This window comes from Anser brachyrhynchus (genome assembly GCF_964034855.1).
Source record: "Anser brachyrhynchus genome assembly, chromosome: 9".
In the NCBI taxonomy this organism is placed as follows: Eukaryota; Metazoa; Chordata; class Aves; order Anseriformes; family Anatidae; genus Anser; species Anser brachyrhynchus.
Window position 1 is genome coordinate 8,647,016 of NC_137703.1, and position 26,157 is coordinate 8,673,172.

A 26,157-nucleotide genomic window follows, 5' to 3' on the forward strand; every position below is an offset into this window, starting at 1 on the left:
AGTGGCGTTCTTCAGACTATGAAAGATTGTAAAATACAATACGTGAACAGTAAAGTCAGCTCTTGGGTGCATTCAAATGGCCACATTATATCAACCTAAAGATCCATGTAAGTCAGAATATCTAATGCTGAGACCAGCTAGAAGGAACAGGACTATAGAGAGGCTCCTTCCCTGGTGCAGTGTTCCACCATGTGTCAGTCAGCAGCACAGGGATTTCCTCAGACATGGAAGACATCCTAGAATTATGAAATAATACAAATTGTTTATGTTACTGTAACACCTAGAAATCCTAGCTCTGAACCAGAATGCTATTATGCTGAGTGCTGCGTAATCGAGAAACAAAGAGGCTGTTCTCATTGTTGTTTTAAATCTGTTGAGCTTGCTATAAAATATAATTTGCATAGTCTGATAGCAGATACAGAACTAGATCGTGATTTTGCAAGCCGTGACCTGTAAATTTAACTGTCTTCAAGGGATTAACCCTGCAGCTTTCACGTTTGCTCACAGATGGCTGCACTCAGGAGAAATGATGTCCCTGGCATTGTGTGCAGAAGGGCTGTGGGTTCATCCAGTGGGTCTGATCCTGCAGGAGGGCTGTGAAGACCATTGGCCATGTGTCCTCTCTGCTTCGCTAGTTCTAAATTTAAAACCAGGAGCTAGATGTGAGTATGCATTTGTAGCACAGGAAGCAAAATCACGTGAAAACTTTTGGGCATACTTGCAAAACCAGATCAGGAAAAAGGGGATCTCCAGCACTTTTCTGTAGGAGGGCTAAGCTTTACATTTTAAAATGCATTTAATTGCTTTATGAAAATGGAAAAAAAAAAAAAAAAAAAAAAAAAACAATTTCAGTAAGGTGCATATCAAGCTATTATAAAAAAAATAAATAAGTGAAACAATTAACTTTTTTCCATTGGGTAGTATTAAAAAGAATAATTAAAAAATAGTTATAAATATTTCCATCTTAGAAATATTTTCTCGTATAGATGTTTCCTTTCACTTGAACAGTGCTGATTGAGCAGGAACTTTTTTTTTTCTCCCTTCAGCAGAAAGACAACTTTTCACAGACCTGTCTTACCACCTACTTCCTGTTTTATTCTTTCATGGATGCAACTTTCCCTGCAGGAAGAAGGTAAGAAATACATATATTTTTTAAGCAGCAGGTTGTCGTTGTATAATGTCACATAATTAAACTGGAAATTTAGTGTGATTTTTGAATTAATAATCCAGAAGCTAAAATGTTGAAAAGGTTGACTGGTTAAAAAACAAAACAAAACAAACAAACAAAAACTTTAAATGGCAGAGACTTATCATGAATCTTACCCTTTAAAATAAAATATTTGTGCTGTAGATAAGTTATACTGTGCTAGACTTTTATTATTGCATAAGTCCAAGGGAGAGGTAGTTAAATGAAAAAATCTTCAGTATTAATCTCCTCGCAATAATTGAAATAGATGCTTTATTGATCCTACAGTACCTACTGACTGTAGCAGCAAAAGCAGTAATACATGTTTGCACAATACTGAAAATAAATAAAATGCATCAGTATCTGTTAAAAAATCACCTGTATGATTTTCAGTGAATGAGGTCTTTTGTGAGGGATGAGGACAGGACTCACTCCTGTCAGCACTCACACTGTGATGTGATTATTCAAACTACCGTGACCATAAAGCTATGGAGATGGCAGTGACCTTTTAACCTATATAAAATCAATAACGGTCCTTCTTAACTTTAAGTCATCTGTTGTTTAGTTTATACATATTAGAGTAAAATATGCAGAATAAATCTACAATTAAATGTGCTTTTAATCAAAATACAATTTATTAAAATTATCTGCTTGTGTGTTTGCAATATAAGAGCAGAACATAGTATGCTGAAGATATGTAGGCCTTTGCCTTTTAGTGCTTTTCTTCTTTAAAATCTGAAAACATCTCCCTCTGATGGAGGTGTTTGAATTTCTTCAAGTGGTTTGTAGTTCTGTGCTTCACTTAACCTCCTGTTTCTTTTTCTTTTATTTACATGATGTTTTGTCACATGTACAGGCTTTGCAAATAAAATCAAAATCAGTAGAGACAACCAAAATCAATTTTGCCTTGGAAAAGAGAGATTTTTCTTTATAATAGAAAATTACACTTATGATCATTTAAGTCAATCGTTTCTTTTTGTGTAACCTTGCAAAGATTTATATGAATGTTTAATTTCATTCTCGCATTCAGCCCATAGGAGTCCTTACAACTGCTGACATGTAGAGACTGGGACACTGACTAGCAGGAGAGAGGTTATCTTTAAGGTTAAGGATATGGATACTCAGTTTTGGTGTCAGAGATGGTTTTGTGTGTCGAGTTGTCAGTTGTGTCTGTGTGGTACTTGTGCAGATTAGTAGTGATGAAAGTCTGGGGAATGAATAGGAAACAGCTGAGATTTTATTGTAAATATTGGGTCTTCTCAACATTTCTCCCTTGTTCAATTTTGTAATCTGAGTTCACAGCTGAACAGAATGATATAATATAGGAAATTCAGATATTTTGTTTAAAGGAAAAAAAAAAAGGAAAAACAGCAATACGGCACTGAGGGGAGAGAAAATGTCTCTACAAATGCAACAGACATAAAAGAAAGTGAAGTAAAGTTAAAAATTACCATAGGGCAGGCAGGACACCTGCTAAAGAACCTTCTGCTGCCTCTCACAGCTGGAAAGAAAAATGAAAGAGATGCAAACAACTGTTCTGGAAGCATGAAATCAGCCTTTTGTCTTTTCGTGCCCCCTCCCCCCTTTCTGAACAGTTACAGTATGCAAAATTTAGGGGAATCTCAAAGTATGCTGAGGAAAAAAATTCAGCAGGCTCTGCATATAAAAAGCTTAGGCATGGAAGTGTGCCTCTTTGAAAACAGGAGCATGTTTGGGAGCTTCCCGGTGCATTGAAGAAAGTGGTAATTAATGCATAGTGAATGACTTCGAATGAAGGTTGAATAGGGGCATAACAATGGGAAGTTTTTTTTTTTTTAGGTTAAAGTGTTGAAAAAGGAAAGCTGTTAAAAGATGGCTACTGTGAAGCTACAACTTCAATCCTTGTCTTCTCTGACTTTCCTTTATAGACTGTGGTGGGTTTTGTTTTGTATGAGTCTCCAAATACAATGAAGTTAATTTGCACCAATTTCATTTTGTGTATGCTTTGGCTTTTTTTCTTTTTTAAAGTTTTTTTCTTTTTTTTTTTTTGGCCGGGCTTGATTCTTTGATGGTGCTTTTCAGCAAATGGTTTGCCCAAAGTTCAGATGGTGTTAGCTCCATCCTCTTTTTCATTTACAACATCAAGGGGATTACAGAGAATAACTTTGTTGCCCAACATCAAGGCTATATCTTCAGGCTACTAGAAAGGTAGTTCTCAGAAAGTGTGTCTTCTAATATTTTAGAACCTCCACAGGCTTCAGATAAAACAAGTATTAAATACAAAAAGCTCACAAGGATCCCAAGGAAGGTTAAACTCACACAACCTCCTTCATGTTGAACACCTGAAATATATTTTTTTGGACTGTTGGAGTGTTATCATAGTGAAGACAGCAGTGAAGTCTTATATAACTGAAGACAGAAAGAATAATAAAAATAAAAAAAACCAGCACCTTGTTTAAAGACAGGCAATTTTTAATGGAACATGAGCTAAATATAATCTACTCTTGCCATCAAAAAGGGAATTTGGAGACTGAGCAAGTCCTTTTGGAAGGGGTCTTGGGGGTTGATTTTTATTGGATCACAAGCTAGTAGATCTGCAGTTTTGCTGTGCTTGATCCAAGGACAGAATTTATAAGGCTTGAGGACAGAAGAATTGGAATGTTTTGGAGAAATGAAATAAGGAAGCTACTATGCTCAAAATAATTTCAAATATGTTTCTCTTGTTGGTAGTTCTTAGCAGGAATTCTGGGCTGGAGTTCATTAACCTTGGCACCTCAGTCCTTTATCATGTAAATCTTAACTATTTCTAAGGAAGGTATAAAATTAAAAACACCCTACAAAACTCCCAGAGTATATTCTGTTTTCTGTTTTTCCAAAGGGAGGTAAAGAAAATGTAGTATTTGCTGTAGTCTAGCAGAATGTGTGTCCTTTCTTCCCAGTACATCCCGTTAGCACAGTTTTGAGAGGAAGGCGAGTCATGCTGATGAGTACGAGTGAAAAGTTATCTGCTTTTGCTGCTTGCACAGCGTTGCTGTCTGTCCCAAGCAAGTCTCTTACCATCTCCTGCTAACTCCAGCAGGTGTTTTATTGCCCTCTGCTCCTTAATGTTTGCAAAAGGACTGTGAATTCTCAGATTCTAGAATGGTGCTCTAAAATAGCTGTTGTCAATATTATGATGAGTGATGTTGATTTAGGTGTATGTATGTAGCTTTCCTTGGGTATATGTATAAAACGGTGTCTCTGACACCCAAAATACTTATTGTTCCTGCTAGTTTTGCTAAATTGAAGATACTGATATTGAGTTAATTATATATTGGCAGATAGAGGCATCTTTTGAACTGCATGAAATCCTACTTAATATCTGCATTCTAATATGTCTTTTACAGTGCTAAAATGTGTGTGTGATACGAACAAATTTATTAAAAAACAAAAACAAAACAAAACAAAAAAAACAACTTAGGTGAACATATTTTTGCAACAGATGTTTGAGATTCATCAGAGATCAAGTTGCAAAACTAAAGTAGAGCCTTTTACTTGATCTGTGAAATTCTGGTTAGGCTGAGTTCCTGACTTCCAAACATTGCCCTCCCACTCCCAACCCTTTTTCTGGCTTGCTCCTTCAGGAAGCTCTTAGCAGTGTGCCAGGAGAAACATAAATGCTAATGGTCCAAAAAGTCATTACCACCAGCCCTGGAGCATTAAGGCAAGGTCTATAAGGGGCTTGTGCAAGCTGCAGGGTAACATCTGGGACCTGACTTCCCTTTCTCAATGTATCTGCAGGTTTTTGCAGGAATCTGTTGGTCTTTCAGAGAAACCAACAGTAGTAGCATGGTGGGGAATGAAACCTGGGTTGGACTCTTCATTTCTTCTGTCTCTTTAGTAGACAGTCTTGTTCAAACGGGTTAAAAAATAAAAGGCAGATTTATTAGTGGGGGAGCAGGTGGAAGGAGCATGATGCTCTGTGTTATGTGATGAAGTGGTGGCTGTACTTCTGCGGGTATCATGCCACTCATTGTCACAACAGCTTTTCTTCCTGGTAAACAGTTGTGAGATTTGGAGTTTGAGCAATGACGATTGGGTTTGGATGTGTTATACATACTGCATGGGCTGGATTGTATTTTTCAAGGTTTTTTATTTACAAATCTGAACTGATGTCATACAAAACAAAATAACATTAAGATGAAGTTACTTAGGTTGCTAAGTCCTACAGACAGAAGGTAAAGGTTACAGGAAACTTGGCTAATGAGCATTTTTGAATCAGTCCCCTTGTGAGTCCTGAGAAGATGTGATTGTGTTAATTTTTTTGTTCCTCTCACTTAGAGTTTTCATGGGAGATACAGTAATATGAATCATGAACAGGCCCTGTGAACTTGATACTTCTTAAGTTGCAAAGTAAATAATCTGGTCTAGTTTTATATTCTTGTGCATGTATGTATGCTACACATGCTCTGTTATAGGTTAAAAAAAAAAAAAAATCTGTCAGAAAATGTCAGGAGAAGATGTAATGTAAGAACTCCCTCTACTGTAAAAACTCCCAGCATATAAAATGTGCTGTGGCACTAGCCATTGTGACCCAGAAATAAAATGTTTCCTGTGAATTAGAAGGATACAGAGTTGGATTAACTGGATGACATTTCCCCATCTGGTTTTTATTTATTGTTGCCCTTTTCCTTTCACTGTAATTAGTGCATAGAAGTAACAATAGGCATATACTGCACTCTAAGCTACAAGGATGTACCAACATTTTGAGCACTTTCCATTATTTTTTTTCCCAGTGACACTTCTAAAACTCCTAGCATCTTAACTCTGCTGAAACCTATTATTTCTGTGAACTGAAGAGGCAATTTAAGGCACCTTTTCTGTTTGCAAACAATTTTCAAATATAACCTCACAATTTCTGAACTTTTCCCAAGGGCCTCATAAAATCGATAATTGTCCACTTTCTTCTAAGTGACTTGAAAAATTGAAGGTCTTACAATTCAAAATTCTGATCTGGATTTCAGGGTGCCCACCAACAACACTGCTGCTCAAAAGTGCTCAAAACCAGAATCCTTCTCCTTAGAGAGATAGGAGCTGTTTGGAAATGTAATACATCTTGGGCTCCAGAGAACCCGGTTTTCCTTTGGACTTTCACGTAGCTTGAATTTAGAGGTATCGTTGCTGGATATTTCATAAATACTAAAGGTGCAGAAAGAGTCAACTTTTCATTAGTAATTCAAGCTTGGCATTGGCATGCCAGTTTTATTTTAAAGGTGGGCCATTGACAGGATATTGCCACATCTAAACTTGCCTATAGTCCTAGGTGTTAGTCTGGTTTTAGGTAATCAGTAAGGTTTTGTAATGGCTTGGCAGTAAATAAAGTAGTTGAGATGGCAGAAGGGTGATGCAGATGCTCAGCTGGTGGCACTCCTAGCACTGGGGATAGGTAGCAGTAAGTAGTGGTACTAATCAGGTTATTCTGAAGACAAAAATAAAAAAAATGAAATCTCCAGAACAAAACCTCCAAACCTGATGACATTTATTCTTAAGAAAGGATCCTGTAAGGAAAACCACTAAAACCTGAGGCAAACTTTATACGCAGCAAAAGGGATGAATGTGATGATATCTCCACAAAGGTGTAAGAGCATGAGAAGTCTGGCTGAAAATTGAGGGTTCTTATGAAATAAAGGTACACGAGATAGCCCCAAATCTGTGACTCTACAGCCAAGAAAAATAAATAAATAAGAAAAAGCCTTTTTTGGCTCAGTGTTGAAGTGAAAGCAGAGATTAGAAATAAAGCAATTTATAACGAATAGAAAAAGGGACACTAACAACAATTGATAGTTCTGAAGTTATGAAGTTTATAAATTTGATAACAGCCACTAAAGCATCTGATATAAAGCCATGTAAAATGACAATAAGAATGTTTTTAAAAGTCTTTTTTTTTTTTTATGACTGACAGCACAGTGGCATAGCTCTGTTTCTGGACAGGGAGGAGAAACATTGGTTGTTTGATACACACAGGCTTTGAATTTGTGTTCTGTGGCCAATAGAAAAAGACTCCCAAAATGGGATGTGTTTATATACTGGCGTACTAGTGGAGTTCCAGAAGTCAGGAAGAATGTAAACATTTTGCTAGTTTTCAAGTAGAGCAGGTAATGGTTAAAAAAAAAAATAAATAAAAATTAACCTGTTATCCATCCTGGGCAAAATAATAGAAGGTTTGTCAAATGACTAATAGGTTCTATTGTTCTGTTTCTTTCTGAATATATAGCTAAAAATTGTTAGGTATTGCTTCTGCTGTTTCTTTATCATTAGTATTTCTTTACTATTCCCTCCTGGTTGTGAATCCTGTGCTGTGGTCAGAAAGCATGAGCAACTAAGTATATGTTCCAATGCAATACAGTAAAAAGAAGAATGTATAATTTATTAAATGAGTAGAATTTGATTTTTGTTCTCTGTACCAAATATTGTTGGGCTGATGATAAGCTGGTGGGTATAGTTCAAGATTCTGCATCCCACAAAAATACTGAAAATTGGATAAAGAATCCACAGGTTTTAGATCTGAATAAAATGTCATGCCATGACAGCCCATAAGACCTCAATCTGTAAAGGAAAATGAGAACCAATTAGTTTTAAATATGTATAATCAGTTTTATTTGTGGTTGGTTCTTGGAGGGTTTTCCCATGCTATTATTTGAATACTGGTATGTGATCTTCTATGTTGTGTTAAAATAACATGCCTCTGGCTCTTAACAGACAGTGCTGATCCAGCTGGTTCCTAGCCACAGGTCTGAAAGTGGCACAGGCTGGGGACCATTCCCAATAAGTGGTTTGAAAGTGGTCCTCCTGTATTAGATGGTAAGATGATTAATGTACATGTGAGCTGCTCCTTCTTGGTTGGCCTCAGCATTAAGAGAATTTACTGAGATATAGCCAATGGTCTAAGGTTCCCTTTAAGCCTCAAGCTTTAGAAAATAGAAGAGATCAAATAGCATGTCCCAGTTGGTGTGCTCTGATCCCACCAGTCGTGCACCTCTGAAAAAGGGGATGAAATGATTAAGATCTGACTTATGGTCTGTCATAGTACTGTTCTAGCCTGGGGGACTAACTGTGCAAAGGCAGCAGGATTTGTCCACCGATGAACTGGAGTTCATCTTTCTATTACATTGGTGCTAAGTGTTCTATACCCAAAGGTGTGTTTTTCTGATTTCTGTACTGTCTTTTCAGAACATGACTGTTTTAAGTTTTGATTTAGATCTTTATTTTACACGGGATGCATAACACATTCAAAAGCATTGCCAAGATGCAAATCCAGTAGGCAAGCAGCCATATGCTTGCCATATCATATCTAGAACACACAGATTAAACAAAGATGACACAAGGAAATACAAAGGAGACTTGTGATGTGGCCACAGGTAGGTGGATGCCCCTATTAAGCTCTGAGGGGAGACTTGTGATATTGCAGGAGTCTCATGATGCTACACAATGATGATATCAGTAAGGGTGTGATGAAGACCACACAGAAGTCTTTGAAAAAGCTTTCAAATACTTTTGCAGTTTATATAATCTGTGGCTAATGAAGAGTACCATATACCTTTTAGATCTCATTTCCTAATGGAAGATGATGGCTAGAAAACGATTGAAGACCTCTGGATGTTTTAAGGCAAGAATGACTGTAGCCACAAACAAGGGAAACTGCATTAGCAGGGGTTTGCAAGAATATGCTGGACAAGTCAGTGTGTTCTTGACTGTATGTAACACTGTAGGGAGCAATCCCAGAATGAGTAGTGTAAAATGTTTTTCCACCTTTCTGAGATTTCAAGCAGTTTCACTTCTGATCCCACCCACAACTGTCTGTGAGACTAAGCTAGGATTTGGCATTTCCAGTCCTGAATGGAAATCCAGGCAGAATGAAAGGAAATAGTCAAGCCCAAATATTTAATGTTAAAAAGTACAGACATACTATTTGTTCTAGGAACATGTGAAAGTGAGAGAACATCTCTACGGTAAATAAACCACACTTTGCCTATCGCATTTGGCAATGTGATGAAATGCAGACTGATTGTCAGCAGGAATGCATTTCAGGACATACAATAGGTCATTGGATACCTACCGAGTACTTTTAACAAGTGTGTCAACTGGCATCAAGTGGTCAAGCATAAATCCATATCCCGGGATGTAGTAATTTGTTTGGTGTGGTGCTAATAGTTTAGGACTTGGAATTTGTGACAGAAGTAAGTGCTCTCCCAAAAAACATCTTTCCTGTATTTACCAAGAAATTTCACCATCTGAACACATCGCATGTTGGCTGGGATGAATTAGGAAAATAACCTATTTAGAAGTGATACTTTAACTAAGGGCAGGAGTGAGTGGAGGCACAGTTAGGGCAGCCAACTGGTGTAATGATTCTTTTTTGTTTGTTTTTGCTGATTTTCTTGAGAGTTTGTCCTCCTATCTCTGCTCAAACATGGTTCTGTTAAACCACTGCCTTCTTATATTCCTTGTTTCTTACCATATAGTTAAAATTAGCATTTTCACTGAACTTTTGAGCATCTGGGGAGGAAAAAAAACCCTAAACTTCCATTGGTTATTTTTCTTCCATTGTAGTGACCTTATGTTGTCCTTGTTTTTTCAGTTTCTTTTGCTACTTTTGGAAGTCTTAGCCAAGGAGTTGAAGCTAAATTCAGCCCTGATGTAAAACAGTACTGTTTTTCTAAAGCTTTTACTTGGTTCTGCTTTGATCCTGGAAAGACTTACTTTTAAAAGGTGGGAATGACACAGTTTCTCCTCTACAGGGAGCTATTTTTTTTTTCCTAGCACTTATTGTAGGAGCAAAGCAAGCACAAAATTGCCCTGGAAAGACATTTCAATAATCAGAAATCTTTTTTTATGGAAAATTATCACAACTATTATTGTACTTGATGGTAGCTTCCAGAAAAGTTGGTGGGAGAAAACTTGTTTTGTAGTTTGGACCATTCTCAGAATATAGGACAATTCTAGTATTAAACATATTGGGCTGATGATGAACTCATCCTCAACTCTTCTCAAGGGCTGAAATAGTGAAACTTCAAGAAGTGGCATAGACGTTTGCCCAACTTTGTTTTTTAGAACTGACCACACCAACAGAACTAAAAATTTCAGCTCTGTTGACTTAAGCTGGTCCTTTCTTGTTACTGTAACTTGTTAAATGCATGCTACATCCTAAGGCAGATGAAGATAGTATCTCTGTTCCATACAGATAGGTCCTGACCTGAGTTTTGATGCAAAAATCTCAAGTTCTCAGAGGGACTCCATGGGAAACAGTGGCTGGCTCCAGCTCGCAGCTTTTAAGATGCTGGAAGAGACTTGGTGGTAGAGAAGGCTGCATGAATGCAAGAATTGTTAATATACTGTTTAGATCTCGTGTCACTGGAAAAAGTTTAACCCTTTGTCTCATGAAGTTAGCATGAAGATAGTTTGTGATATTAATTGCTCCACTTGTTAATTGGATTAGCTCCAAATTTGTATGTCATTCAGCAAAGACAGCCAGAAGTGGAACGACAAGCCAATTTATGAGCAGAAAGGTATTTGGCAGGATTGCTTTCAGTCAAAATATCTCTTTAATGAAATGCCATGGGGAGTAGTTGGTTAAGAGAACAAAGTCAGGTTTGTGGCAGGACTGTCAGTAATTTGAGAGGCTGCGCATCTCTGGAGCAGAATCTTGCGGAAAGGGTAATTGCAGCAAGTGTCAATCTTAAATATCAAAAAAAGACATTGTGCCCAAATGCCAGTATCATGTTCTGTGAGGTATCACAGTTCAAGAAATAGCCCTGAAGCATTATGGTGTGTCACATATCTGGACCTTTGATTGGGAAGTGCTAAAATTCCCAAGAGATCCAAAAGATGTTGCCAAGAGTTTCAACTTCTTGTAATGTTATTTGATAAAGATCTAGTAAAGATGGGGACCTTGCCAAACCAGAGTCTGTTGGTATTTCTGGGTTATGGATGGTATTGCCAGCAGTGAAATAGTGAGGTTGTAAAGGAATATAGCAAAATTCTGAGCTTGAATTAGTCTTTAAAATAAATAAATATATAAAAACTTCTGTCTAATGTCGTGAAACACCATGTTCCTGAACAAAGTGGGGTACATTGCATAAATTAATGGTGTGTTAGGGGAATTGGCTTTAGCTGCTGACAGTGATTAATGGAAACTTCTAACTTAGCTTGTGTGAAATATTTTTAGGCTTATAGAGGAGCACTACAAATAAGCTATCAAACTAATGGTTTTTGGTTTTCTTTGCACCCTACAATGACTGTTCTTTACCAGAGTGACCTTTCAGCATTTCTGGGGTTACCTAGTTTACAAGCACCAAATTCTGGGGTCCTTTGAAGCATGGAAAAAATGTGGGGAAAGAAGCAGCTGGAAAATATTTCTAGAACCCGTGTGCCTATTTATAATAAACTTTATATTTGTCTTAAAAATGAGAAATGTACCATGTACAATTTAGTTAGCATATAGAAAATATTGATGAAATATTTATGAAATAAGGGTAAATTTTTAACCTTTGCATGATGACAAATATGCCTAAGGATGAAGCTACATTACATATTTAAGTACTAAGTGTACTTTTTTGCCTGTTGACATATCTTCAGAGTAGGAAGAAAGTAGTGTTGAAAATAGAAAGCATTAATATTGTTGACAAGTAAACAAAAAGGAAGATTATATCCACACAGCTCAGCAAATGGTAGTGAATGCAGCCTGAAAGTTATAGTGCAGATACAGTAGAAATGTATGTTTTCTACAGGGAAAGCTTAGAAAATGAGCATGACCTTTTCATGCGCAATCACTATGATTTTAATAGTAGCACAGTATTAAGGTCCACTACTATATTTTTTATAAAGGATGAAGGTTCGCCATACGTAGGAATTTCTCATCTGACACGTTAAGTGTTGAAATAAGCATTTCTGTCAAAGGAACTTAATCAGTCACAGAAAGCATTTTAAAGATGAAGCATAGCAGAAGTAATAGAATTCTGAATATTTCTCTAAACAATCTTCCAGTCTTTATTCTGAGAGAAAATATTTTAATGATGTATTTTTTTTTAACGCAGACTTTCATTTTTTCATGGATTTTTGGGGAAAGGGGAGGATTATTTTTGGTCTTGTTTTTTAGGTTTCTGGGTGTTTTACAGATCATGACCTCTGTAACCTCATTACAGACAAGTGATGATATTTATTCAGTATACAAAACCACACTGTACTGAAGAAAAAAAAAACCCAATCCCATCCAGCTATGTCTCACTTTGGAAAAGGCAAGTTGAAAGTATTACTCCTACACTTACTGTTAATTTTCAGTCCAGACCACAGGCGCTGTCTGCATGGAGATCAAAGGAAATATTTACTGAAAGTGGAAACTATCTTGTATTTTTCTTCTAGAAAGGGGTGCTTTTTTCTTAATAGATGGATATTAAAATATTTTATTTACCAGAACTCTGACCTGTAAATTATTCTAGCTACATGGATGGATGTAGAGGGAAGATAGTGCCATTCCTTGTCTTTGACATTATCAAGACAGACATTTCTGGCATCTGTAGAGATTCAAAGAATGTGTTTTTTCTGTAGCCAAAATCTCATCAATTCTACCAAGCAAAAAGGGTATTATATATTCATCCTGTAAGAAAAAGGAGATATTTTCCTAAAAATATATTTTTAGTGCCCACACCTTAATTCAATTTTTAACTACAAATTGGATTAAACAAACCACATCTCTGGTAAATTGGATTCTCTACACTCACGTGTGCTGTCATCTCCTGCTCATTGGTCAAGAAGGAGAGAAGTTCCTTAGAACTCATTTGGAAGTCAAACAATTATGGTTTATAGTTACTTATGGGAGTAGCCTAATTAGTAAAGAGAAACCTTGCTCCCTTGTTCCCAGATGAGAAATGGCATTTTTCTGATGGAAAGAAAAAAAAATAAAAAGGCAGTCTGCCAAAACCTTCTATTAAAAAAAAAAGTCAAAAATCCCCACCCATTCCCTCTCTTCAAACAAACAAAAAACGAACAACCCACAATATCCAGATTCTTGAGGTATCTGGCAGAACAGGGGAATATGCCAGATATCTGAATAAATGGCAAAGGCCTTAGAAGAACCTGTTGGCTTCTGTCTTCATGTGATTAGGGTTTTTCCAATGAAAGGATTTCATTTTATCTGATCTGTGTCAGACCTTAGGGTATTTAAAACAAACCAACGACTCACAAATGAACAACAACAAAAACCAGAATAATCAAACACTCTTGAATATGAGGATATGGGGTTTTGGCCATGTGGCTTATCCTTGAACTTGGGGTTTACCATACTTAGGCAGTTTCCAGGCTCTCCTAGTTGTGATGCAATTTTAGACTTGTATGCTATTTCCTGTTCCATCTTCTCCACGCTCTGGGTGATCCAGTTTGTGTTACTGCCCCGTTTGGATTGCAGTGCCTAATTTTGGAGTTACTGTACCAGATGTTTGAATTTTGTTGTCTTATGTTGACACACCTGAGCAAACTGCAAATGTTTAAAAAGCAGATTGAGTAATTAAAGGCCATCTTGCTGGATGTTTAGAAAATTGTAGATGGTACCAGGTTGGGGGGGGGGGGGAAGGGAGAGCAAATTATTGGGCAAGAAAGGGCCTGTCAGGGGAGAGTAATGAGTTAGGAGATGAATAAACACCAGGTGATGAAAACAGTGACTGGTAAGTTTCTTGGCAAGAAACGGGCAATGCATAGCAGAAAATGTTGCACACAATGGGATGGACAGATTGCTTAACTTTCTATGACTCTGTGGCCTGTCACCCCAGGTATTCTCCAAACCCTGGAAGACCAGAGAAAATACAGAATATAAGGAATTTCTTTCTGCTGGCTACATATGCATTTTAAAAGGAACAGACATTTTTAGGTAACATTTAAATATTAAGTAAGTGTTATTTGATAATCATCTGTCACTTCATCTGAAGAATTAAAAACGCTTCATGCTTGAGCTGTTGGTGTCATCACTTTTTCAAATGATATCAAGTATAAATAAATTATATTACTTACAATAAGATGCAGTTTTTGTTTTGCTGCAAAAGATTAGTCTTCGAACAACATCACTTTAATTTTCATTTCATTTTAAAGATGTGGGGTGCATCTTACTCTAAAGCAGGCATTGGAAACTTTAGCACAGAAAGTGATAGTGAAGCGAAGTGATGGGCATTAATGCTTCTTTCTGTTTGTGAGAGCTTCTAATATGAGTGCATTGCCTTTTCTCTAATTTAAAATATTGCAATTAAATATCACATAGTAGGCACCAGCTACAATATTCCTCATCCTTCTTAGCTCACTGACCTGTTTAGAAAATCTGTCTGCAAAGAGCCAGAGTAAAAGATCTGTAAATCTGAGCCTTACTGTAGGGGCAGAATGGTAAAGAAATTAAATGTTTGTGTATAACATGTTTAAAAAATGTTATAATTTTTTGAGGGCAATATTGGTTAATTCAAGAAATATTCTTAACTTTGGGGTAATATTTTTGTGTTAATGGTATAGTTTAGCTTAACATCTTGCTTGTTAGATCTGGTGCAGTGGTTGTGTTGCAAGGAGTAGTAGCTTCTTGTGAAGTTTGTTGTTTCCTTCTACTATTTTGTCTCCACCTCAAATTTCTGAACTTGGAATATTTGCATTGTCAGTTTTGTGGTTCTAAAAGATTTTCAGTCAGGTTGAAACCAACTCTGAATCTCACCATTGTGTTGATTTAAGAGAAATTACATCATCTATTGTCTGGTAAATGATTGAGCTGCAATTGTTCTCAAGGAGACAAAATAATCCAAGGGATTGATTATTGTATATCAATCACAGTCACAGCATAGTGGCAAATATCTCTCTTCTAAATGAATTATTTTTAAAAGTATCGTGTTGATGTCAAAACATTCAAAGCAATTAGAACTTCTCTATCCTGCTTTACCTGAGCCCCCAGTGGTTGCAATAGGTTGAACTTCTCCAGGTTAGAGGAGTTTCTTTGTGAGCCTGGTGATTCTGGGATGTGGTGCTCATTTGTAGGTGTTCTTGGGTTAACCAAAAGAAGTGAGGGAATGGAAATTCAGCAAGGAGGTGAACCGAAGATGTGATGATTTGTGAAGTAGCATTAGTATGTTGAAGGCATCTGGTCCCTCCGTTGGCTCCAAAGGAGGTGACAGTATTTACACCATTCTTAGCAGTTGTTTGTCCATACTGTCCTTGAAACCCTGTGGTAGTGGAGACTCTGCAATGCCCAGATGATCTGTGTCAGTGTTTTGCTGGTTTCACCAGTAGGGTTTGTTCCTTAATGTTTGATGTGCCTCCTTCCTTGGTGCAGCTACTGCCACGACTACCTGCTCTGTGTGCCCTGGCAGGGAGAACAGATTGTCCTTTCCTGGGCTGCAGCAGCAGCAAGTGCATTTGAGGGCAAACTATCCATGCCCTCTCTTGAAAAGCAACCTTAATTTTACTTTCCCATATGTTTTGTAGACTTCTGATTACATTATATGATTCTGAAATATATCAATAAGCATCACCTTCTTGGTTTTGTACATTACATTTCAGGGCTGAGAAAAAAACACACTCATTTTTGCCTTCTTATCCAGGGTGATGCAGTCTTCTGGAATGTTGTTTTTGGAAACCACAGCTACTGCAGAGTTGTGCAATGTAGCTGAGTGACAAATGATCTGTGGGGAAAAGCGATGGAAGAATGTCCCATCAGTGTATTGCTGAGAAAATTCCCCTTTATGCTTGGGCAGCTGCAGTGGCTTCCCTCTTGCTTTTCGGTTTGTAATCAGCAGAACAATAGCAGTCTGTCAGGGGCTGTAAGCACAGTAGCTGAGATACTTTGATAAGCATGTATCTTCTTTGGCTAAGTAACAGCTACATCCTTAGCATTAAAATCTTAGTGACATCAACAGGAGGTGACTTCAATGGCAGCAGAGTAGAGGACGAAGCCCTACCACTGCAGCTATAACCACGGAGCAGTTATAACTGTGTTGTTGCTGCGATGGGAGCAGTTATATAGTGTGTAGCTGCAACGGGGTGCCCCGGCTGAGTTCTCCCAAGGGCACATGCAAGCACAGGATGGGGAACAGTCTGACCCGAACGTCTTGTGGTTTAAGGAGAGGGGACAGACTTGTGTAGAGGAGAAAGGGGAGAAGAGTGAGGCTGAGCTCGCATGCCTTATCCTGCTCACTGAGGAGGCAAAGTCACCGCTCTTTGCAACCCTTACCTGCTGCATAGGGTCCTGCTTGGATCACCAGCTACCTTGCACTTGCGATTGCTCCCAGGTCCACTTCTGTTGTATGAAACTAGTTCATCAAAGTGTGTTTAGATGCTAGCTTTCTATAAGCTGGGTTCTTTTGCCAAAGTCAGGCAGAGAGGAACTGTGAGAGAGGAGCAGGGTCCTGGCTCCCAGGGCTATGGGCTGGCCTCAGCACTAAAACGTCTCTCCTTGGGTAAGCTGATCTGAGCCACCGAAGTGGGACCAAAGCCCAGTTTGCCTGTCCCACTGCTCTTTCACTAATTGCTATTGTATTAATGTAAGGGTGGCACTGTTTCCTGTGCATTAAAAAAAAATCCTTCTCCCCCCGCATGCCTCTCTATTTCATTTATTTCTATAAAAATTTCTGCAGTAAAATGAATGCAGCAGATGTCTACTCTTCTGCAAAAAGATTGTGCTTTGAAGCCAGACGGTAGCCTCACTTTTCATGGCATTAATGATGTGGACTAAGCTTAGGGAATTGTATTTAAAAATACTCCAAACAGAACAGGGCTGTTCAGCTCGTATGCACACTTGTATTTTTAGTAGCTAACATGTTTGTATGTGTACATACACACAGATTTTTTTTGTGTGTGTGTGAGTGTAGGCTGATTTGCTGATTTATTCCCTCTCCAGATTGAAATTACCAGGATAAGATTTTCTCTTTTGGTGGTTAGATTTTCAATACATGGAAGCAGTTTCCAGTGGGGTGGTTCCCTGGTCCCTCCCTGTGGGGATCTCCCCATGGGAGCAGATGCACAGCTTCTGCTGGGGGCTGAGCAATGAGATTCAAAGTTGGGTGAAGTCAGCTGCTGGATTCTCTCGGAAAGGTTCTCTGTACTGAGAACCCAGTTACCAACGGTGCCTTCTCTGCACTTGTCCTGCTGGATGCAAACGTTGCACAAAAGACAGAACTAGTTATAATAAACTCACAGACAATGCACATGATCTTCAAATCAGTCCATTTTTATGTAGCGGAGATAAGCCAGATTTTTATCATGCTGTAGTGTCTTTGTAATTCTGAAGCAATTTTGCTGGTTTTCACACAGAATAGAGGAAATGAAAAATTAAATTGAAATAATTTTCTTATGTATAGGTTTTGTTTATATTTCTGAGACAACACTTTAGTTTCCAATAAAGCGGTTTTGCCTTAATGCCAAGTTGGTATTTACAGGTGCTCAGGTGCTCTGTTTGTTTTTCTTCCCTGTTGGTAGTGCCTTTTCTTTTTTTTTTTTTCTTCTTAAACCTTGCTTGGGCAGGAAGATAGGCGGCCCTAAAGTGTGAGTCCTGAGCTGTGAAACTTTAATATGCTAGGGATAAATAAAACCATACCATGATGGCTTTCATGAAGAAAAAAAAAAAAAGTTTACTCTTTTTTTTATTAAACCTGAAAGTCCACCATGCTGAGGGCATTTGAAAGCTTTGGAGACATGATCTTTACATATTTACATTTTTCTACTAGTTTATTTTATTGTTCTGCTATAAACAGTTAACAGATTGTTTTATTTTTAGAGGCAGTAAATTCAAAGTAACCACACTTGTCTATAAAAAGGAGACTAAAAAAAGTCAGTGAGACCCTAATGAATAATACCACTGAATAATGATATCTGTGTTTTCAACTACTTGTGATATTTTTGTGTCCTGTAGAGACTAGCGTTCTGCAAATATTCAATATTATGTTGACATAAGATTGGCGAATGCAGTACTAAATGTGAAGTAGCTAGCTAACTAAAATTGTACATCAGTGCTGTATTCCACAAGTGGAAGATAACATTAAGAGTTCAGTAAGTTTTTCAATAAAATTTTGTAATTTTTCATCAAAATTCTTATATAAAAATTTTGTATATAAACTTCCAGTACTATTTTTCCCTGCACTGAACACTTTTGGAAAGACCAAGGAGATCCAAAAATCAAATGAAGATCTATGTTAGAAGTTCATTTGAATCAAATGAAGATCTTATGTTTAAGTAACAATCACATTTAATTGATTAACTGGGTGGGGTATATGACATAGTGACAGAGTTTTCTGTTTTATAAGATTTTTTGCATACTGGATTATTTACCTGCAGAAAGATGACTGAGTTGCTGCTAGTTCTGTGGGTAAGTCCATTTTAACAGCAGAGCACAAAATGATGACCTGTCAGATTTTGGAAACATTTTCTTGTGCAAGTCATCATTTTACCTCTACAAAGCCAAATAAACTGAAGTCTTTTTACAACACAAACTTTGGGGCATGAAATATTAGTCAGAAGCCAAATTTTATTGTCTTCATTTGAACTTGTTTTTGAGAGAGCTGCTGCAGCCAGTTCTGCCAAACTGAGTTCTAGGTAACCGAGGGAGACTTCCCAGAAAGTTGTTTCTTTGTTCCAAGATATTACGAAAGGGAATCAGCAAGGGCCTCTGGCTAGAAAGTGTAAGCTGACCTGCAGTATGGGAGTGCAGGAGGTCAGCCATTTGATGTGGGATATATCTTCGGGCCATTCAAATAGCTTCATAGCTGGGTCTCAAAATGTGACTTCCTGCAGTTGTGACCCATGGACCTTTCAAGTACAGTGGAAGTCTTGATAGATCAGTCAGGCAGCTTCCAGGACTCTCAAGCTGCATTTGCTTCTCAGCTGGTTTTCTGGTGGTTGAAATATTAAGACAGTCATCCAATGCTTTTCTTCTACTGTGAAGTTAAGTGCATTTTATTAAAATACATATTTTGTAAAAATGTAATAAAGCAGCTCAAACTTTTTCAAGGCTAGACAATACTTTGAAAAATGGTTCCAAATCTCTGGCCTCAATATATGAATACTAATTGTATCTTATCTACTGTCGGTTATTGAAATCCCAACCAGTAGGAAAGCTAATCTGACATCTCCATTCACATACACCTTCTTTTGAGCCTCTTTACAATTCAGTCAGTGTTATCAATGATTAAATATCCCAGTCCCTACAGTTTTAACCTCTTATTTTTTTTTTTTAAATCCCTTAACTTTCCTTTTTGGTTGTTACTTTCAGTTAGTGAACAGCTCATTTTTGAGTAAAGACATTGTGAAATTCACTTAAAATGGCTGTTTGAAGATTTTATTAAAAAAATCTCTATGGACGGACTATGTCCTTCATCACAACAATAGAAATCCTCATTGTCTTCAGCAGTATCTTTCCAGATTTGCACGAAGGTTAAAATCTGAACTAAAAGATTAAAATACATTTAGATGTGTGAGCCATCAATTGAGAACAGCACAGGTGTTTGTTTTCAGTGGGACTCATTTTGCTAACAGCTAATGTATAATTATTGGGACTGTTCTTAGGTAGCTGCATGCAATCCTTAAAGAGATCAAGGCAGATGGACCTGGGTTATTGAAATTAGAATTCGAACCTATTAGTACAGTAATGGTTAAATCTGTATGTAGTTTGCATTTTCCAGAGCCTGGATTTCTGGTGCTTTGGGCAAGTTATTACTAAATGGGATAGTTCTTTTTTAATGTCTCTTTTAGTGTTCAACTTCAAGTAAATTTTAAATCCAAATTGTCCAAGGAACTCTCCACTTTATATTTATATTCAAGCCACAGATCCAGCCCTAGGACAATACCAAAGTAGGTGCTAGTATGATTGAAAAAAATTGCTACAGTCCTTGGACCTTTGACCAACTGGTGTTACTTTGCAATGCTCAAGTTGCTTTGCAAAGCAACCAGCTATACATATTCTCTGTTTAAGAGATTTTTTTGACTTTTTGTGCAAGGCCAATTTATTTACTTATTTTCAAGCACCCCTATTTTTATAATATGGCAGTAAAGAGAGGAATTAAGTTGAGCAGAGAAATTACAGTTGAGACCTTACAAAGGACCAGATACTTGACTGCTGCATAGGAAAGCAAGGTTTTCTGTTTCTTTGTGATGACTCACTACATGTCAAATAATGGAATCTTATTAGTGCCAGCACAGGAGTACTAAGAAGGTTTGAGCATTTTAGTGGGAGAGATCAAAAAAATGAGGACATAGAATAAGGAAAAAAAAATAAGAAAAAAAAAAGATGACTTTTTAGAAATATTAGTGAGGCCTTTGTTCACTAATTAAGGTTAACAGTGAAGATGAAGTCTGGTAAAATGTTGAATTTGGACTCTGTCCACTGTGTGCACAGTCTGCTTGGGACACAAAGAACCTCGTTGCTTACAAGCAATTTGAAATGCGTTAACTTACAGCAATCCTGCTAATCTATAGGGTTTGATTTTTGGTTTTGTTGGTTTAGTATTTTAACTTCTTAACCAGGAAGCATCAAAGTTTGGGCTTCAGCCCAGGGCTTTAGGAGCCAAGCCGAAGGAATTTGCTTTGTCTTTCATCAGATACAACCCCACTCTCTTTCCACAGGATTTCTCTCCTATGTTTGTAAGAGACTTGATTAGATTTTTTGTCTGTGTGAGGCCTGCAGTGGGTGCAGTGTTGGTATTATTGGCTGTTGTTTTTTTGCTCTCTGAGTTTAAAGAAATACATAGGGTTTCTCTTCATGACTCCAGAAGCTATGACTTGTGTTAACATGGCAGTCTGAGTTTTCATTTAATGAAAGTAGTAAATTTTTCACCTTTGTGGTTTTCAAGTGGACATAATTCTTAAAGAACCAGTCCTGAAGATACTGCAGGATTTCTTGTTTTGTAGACCCTTGTGAGCTGCAAGACAGTTTTGTGACTTTTGATTGGCATGGGTCATGATATTTAAATATCAAGGAAATATCAATGAAAAGGAAATATCAATGAAAATATCAATGCATTTCTGTATAAAAGAAACAAGTAAGCCAGAGTCTAACACCCTGGCTAGTATAAAACGTTGTACATCCATGTAACCATGGCAGTTGGGTGAATAAGATGTAAATTTAGGATGCTGAGAACAGGATCCAGATTTGCATTTTGGTATCTGATACACGTGTGTGCTGTTAAGCTGCAGTGTACTACATCTATTTGCATTTTACTTGTCTAAGTAGCGCACCTGAGGGTGGGCTTCAGCAGCCAGACCTACACTCAGGCTTCCTACAGTAGGAGAGGACACAAATATTTAGTGCTCTAATTTTTTTTATTTTTTCCTGCTTTTTCGCCTTCATCTGTGACTGTATGTTTTCTTTGTTTAAATATAATGATCACTGCCACAGATTACAGGGTAGGGCTCAGGAAAATGTTTTTAAGCATCCCAAGATGATAAGGAAAAAATATATTTCTTTTAGAACAAGTAACAATTTTCAACATTTTGTGGAAACTGGTGATTTGAAAAATGCTGATCACTAGAAAACATGAAAATTAAGATTTTTTTTTTCTCCCCCCGAATGCCTAAGAATTTTGCATTTAGTTGTGACTTGACACAGGTTCAGAAGTGTGCAATTCAGACACTGGCTCGAGACATCACTAGAAGCAGATCCAAGTTGTCATGTTTCATTATAGTTATTGAACTATTGCAAGCATGCTATTATGCTGTAATGAAAGGGGTCTTCTCCTGCTCTTTTCAACTTGCATATCTAGGAGAGATACCATATGTCATTAGTCCTTGGCACAGATTCTGAGGAAAGGAGTTCTCCAAAGTGCTTAAATACATGCGAGACCTTTTCCATTGGAAGAGGCGAAGGAAATACATTTTTGACCAGTTGAACCTGAATTTTATACAAAACCATTTAATGGGTATAGATCATTTAAAATACAATTTCAACTACAGCGTGCTTTTCAGAGAATGATGCAGGTTAAGTTTATGCTGACCTGTCAGGATAGAAATTAGCTGTATGGGGGTGTGTGGAAACAGTAATGCCAATGCTACTGTTACCCGGCAAGTGTAGCGTTGTCCCCTGCTGAGCTGAGCGCCTCTGGGCTGGGGGTACAGGACCATGGGAACTGCCTGGACAAGGTCTTATCCAGAAATTAAGCTCTCTGCATCAGGGGCTCTGCTGGTTCTTCATTCATCACTGCTGTATGTTGAAACAAGTTTTTCTTGTGAAGGTAACGTGTAAGCCACTGTAGAGTTATACTGGTTTTCTGGGACTGAGATCTGACCCAACTGCCTTCCTTTAGCTCTGCTGGCATTTCTATGCTTGCTTCAACTTGCCAGGGTAATGTCTTCAGTGACGCATCGTACTGCCATGACTTAAGCATTTAAATCTCTGATTTTCTTGAGAAGTCATTCAAACAGCTCTAATATTGCAAGGCTGTTTTCAAAAGATTATGACATTTATTTAATTGGTCAACTATGTGTGAATGGATTAAGACTCCTGATATTCAGCACACAGAACTTCCAAAACAGCAGATGCTTTAACAAGGATATGGATGCATTTGTTCTTTTCTGTTCAGTTCTCTGCCACAAAAGTTGCTTCCAAAGAAAAAATGTCCTCTAATTTCTTTCCCTTATAACAGCATATTCCTCTTTATGAGGATAGAATGGCATCTTAATCTGTATTAAAGAGTTTGAGTGAAGGTGGCAGTACTTTTGAAGTCTTTCAGTGCCTTCTCTCACCTGCAGATGCCCCAAATACCTACCTTCCTAATTACCAAGTGACATCTGCAAATGCACTGGGTACGTTCAGCTAAGTGGGGATGCATTCTGAAGAAACATCACATGGTTTCAGCCATTTGAAATCCAAACAATCCAGGTGAGACTTTGAAAAGTCCCATAAAAAACTGCATTGGAATCTTTATCTAATGATGAGATAATGAGGGATGATTTTGTGGCCATGGCCGATGAAATTTTATGCTGAGCTTGCTGGAATTACTACTTTTATTGTCAATGGTCTGCAGTTTCAGAAATGGGTAAATGCCGAGTTCTTCATGCAGACTCCATTATTAAAAGAAAAAAAAATCTTTTGCGGGTTTACAGCCTTTGTTTGTTTTATTTCTTGCTTTTTGGATTCAGAGTGTTTTTTTGTTTATTTTTGATAACAAGAAGTAAAGCCCCAACAGATAGCAGCAGGAGCGTGGTGTTCTCAGCAAGTCTGTTTTTAACTCCTTTAGAATCAGCAGATCTCCCTTTAAAGTCAGGGGACTTTGGATGAGGCCTCTGATATGGGACCAGCCCTTCTGAGCCAGACCAGAAACTCATCTTCCCTGGTATTGCCTTCCCTGAGGATGGCAGGCTAGGAGGGGATTCTTACCAAAGTCAATGATTTAAAGAGTTACCAAGATTCAGGTTGCCTCTGATCCAGCATGTTTGTTAATACTTGATAAGCCTTCCCCACCCCCTGAATTTTTTTAATTGTGTTGGAGCCAACTTATATTTTGGCTTCTAGAGCATACTACAGTACTGACTTCTGCAACTGAGTTCTGTATATCGGTGTGTTGTATGTATGGTCCTGCCTTACAGATGTCTTTGGGGGTTCCAGAGTCATAGGAAAAGATAAGGACCAGGTGCACAGACAGATATAATTAATTTAAATAGGAGGAATAAAGTCAGGAATAATGGTGAATGTCTTATGGCCTGGATTACCAGTTGTCATTTGAAAGAATATTAAACAGTGAATTAAAGTATTTGCAAGGCAAAGACAGAATTCAGTATTTGGGTGTGGTAGGATCAGTGCATCCTTGTATTTCTTTGCTACTTTTTTTTTTTAGTTTAAAAATAAAAGAGAGGAGGAGAGGCAGACAGTTCATCCTTGCTAGTAATACTTTTGGTTTAACAATGCGTCATTTAGGTGTCTGTTTTTCTGATATTCATTTTCAGAAACATTGGAGAATTCAATACTATAGTGCTATATCATGGGGATTTGTTTGACTCATGTGTTAGGATAAGAGGGAGTGCCTCTATTTGTATTAGCTGGAGGAGGATTGTGAACTATTATCTTACTTCGTTATCTGAGCTAGGAGTGTACAAGGAAGTTTCTTCTACTAATGGTTGAGCCGCTCTTCAGATAAAGCCCTCCACAGGATCCCTGTAGCCCTAATTAATCAGCTGTTAAAACAGTAGTTGATAGACAGGCTTGCTTTAAGTTAGAATTGCCTGCAATCAGAGATAACAGGTAAGTCCCATTTGGCAGTGAGATATGAAAGTAGGAGAGTGATCTGTTATCAAAATGAATATGGCACTCGAGTCAAAATTGAAGTTTGCAGAAAGAGCCAGCAGAGTAAAACAGAAGGGAATCTTTTTTACTTTGAGTGATCAAAACACCTTTGCTTTGGTGATTATTTTAGACAGCTCTGAATCCATTTTGTAAAATTTTTGTATTAAGAGCATCCGTTCTTAGGATAAATTCATGCTTCTAGAGAACACTTGTTACTCCAGTAATATTACTAGAATTATTGATAGAGATCACCAAGTGCCATAGCAATTAGTGCTCCCACAGTACAGGCACACCCAACCAGCATGCAGGTTACATGTCCGTGTCTCAAGTCAGGATTAATGTGTGTCTTTCTCATTCTGGGTCACTGCCCTAATCATCAGGCCATGGAGTAACTTCCCTTACTCAGTTCACATTTAATAAATTATGCAGAATTGTACAGCACCAGCAGTGTGGGGGGAATGTTGGATCCCAGTAGCTGGGTTGCTTACCTAGACCTGGCAGGTCTAGGCTTAAGTACCCATGCTATGGTGTTTAGAGCCACAAAGAATGAACATTTTCTTTCCTCACGTTCAGCATTAAGAGTTGAACAGATCGGATTGATGGTCACAAACTCTTTGGGCAGTAGGTGCTTGATTTATTTTAAAATATATTTCTGTTATTGATTTGTTTGTATCACACCAACCATGGGAAGCAACTCTCAGGACCAATGCCATTCTGTCAGTTGCTGCACAAATAGTGATAAAATTATTCTCTTCATCTAGGTTCCAACTACATTTTAAATTCTCTGAATATAACGAGAAAAGGGTACCAGCTTCAGAGGGGCATGCAGAGAGACTGAAAGAGGGTTGGACTGCTCTATAAACCATGAAACTACCTCTGTATCTTTTGGCCTGGGCATTTTTTGATAGCTCCATGTTTCCAGGACCTGGCACAAGTGTTCCAGCAGTCCCTCTATAACAGCGATACTACTTCTTTTCTTTGACTTCTTTATATGCAGCTGTGAATATTCTTCTGTTGACTCCATTGTTTGGTCTCGAGGGATGCTTATCAGTGTTTTAAAAAGTAAATTACTGGTGGCTTCATACAAATGAAAGCAAGTTTTTCCCTGATCACATAATAGTCACAAATAGTGTATCAGCCTTTTTTGGGGAGCATATACCCTAGTATTTCTTTTAATGTGCTACAGACCTCAGGAGATACCTTAATTTTTGTTAGAAGTCTCCATAACCACAATCAGTGCACATACATGTACTTTTCCTTGCTGGGATGCCTGTGCTGCTGGAACACAAAGTGCTGTTTTCCACAGTCATTACTGGCTGACGTTTTCTTTTGCTTTCCATACTCAATGTCCTAGGCCAGGGTCTCTATTTCCTGGTCCTTATCCCTGCTAGTAACTTTGTTCTCCTAGTCTAGTACTCGTTATTGCTTATGTTATTGGAGTACTGTTCAGATGCCCCGTAGTCTGGAAGCATGTTTTTCTAGGCTAACATTTCTTTCCCCCATGAAACTTTCTTGTTAGCTCAAAAGACGTATCCTGCTCTTAAACCACTCGCTTATCTAGAAGGTCATATAGGTCTCCAAGATTACATGTGCATACCACTGCTTTCAGCTGTGAGCATAAAACTTGTGCTTTCATTTTATTGTGGGTAAGCCCTATCCCCTTTACATAGTCTCGCTCTTTTTTGGCTGATGCTTCTCATCAAGTACCTCTTTTTGGCATTCCAATGTTTTA

General features: G+C 37.8%; 1 protein-coding gene across 5 annotated transcripts in view; it reads left to right on the forward strand.

Moving 5' to 3' along the window:
- Positions 1-26,157, forward strand: part of LOC308199858 (uncharacterized protein) — a 322,615-nt gene that overhangs the window by 112,934 nt on the left and 183,524 nt on the right. For 3 of the 5 annotated variants that reach the window (XR_013955045.1, XR_013955046.1, XR_013955047.1), the window contains exons 3-4: positions 1,047-1,132; positions 22,895-23,024. Coding sequence is in view for 1 of the 5 variants with exons in the window: in XM_080604632.1 (XP_080460758.1) it covers positions 1,050-1,132 (83 nt within the window). In the remaining 4 variants the exon portion in view is untranslated. The remainder of the gene's footprint in view (positions 1-1,046; positions 1,133-22,894; positions 23,025-26,157) is intronic. The other 2 variants (XR_013955048.1, XM_080604632.1) reach the window with 2 other exon arrangements.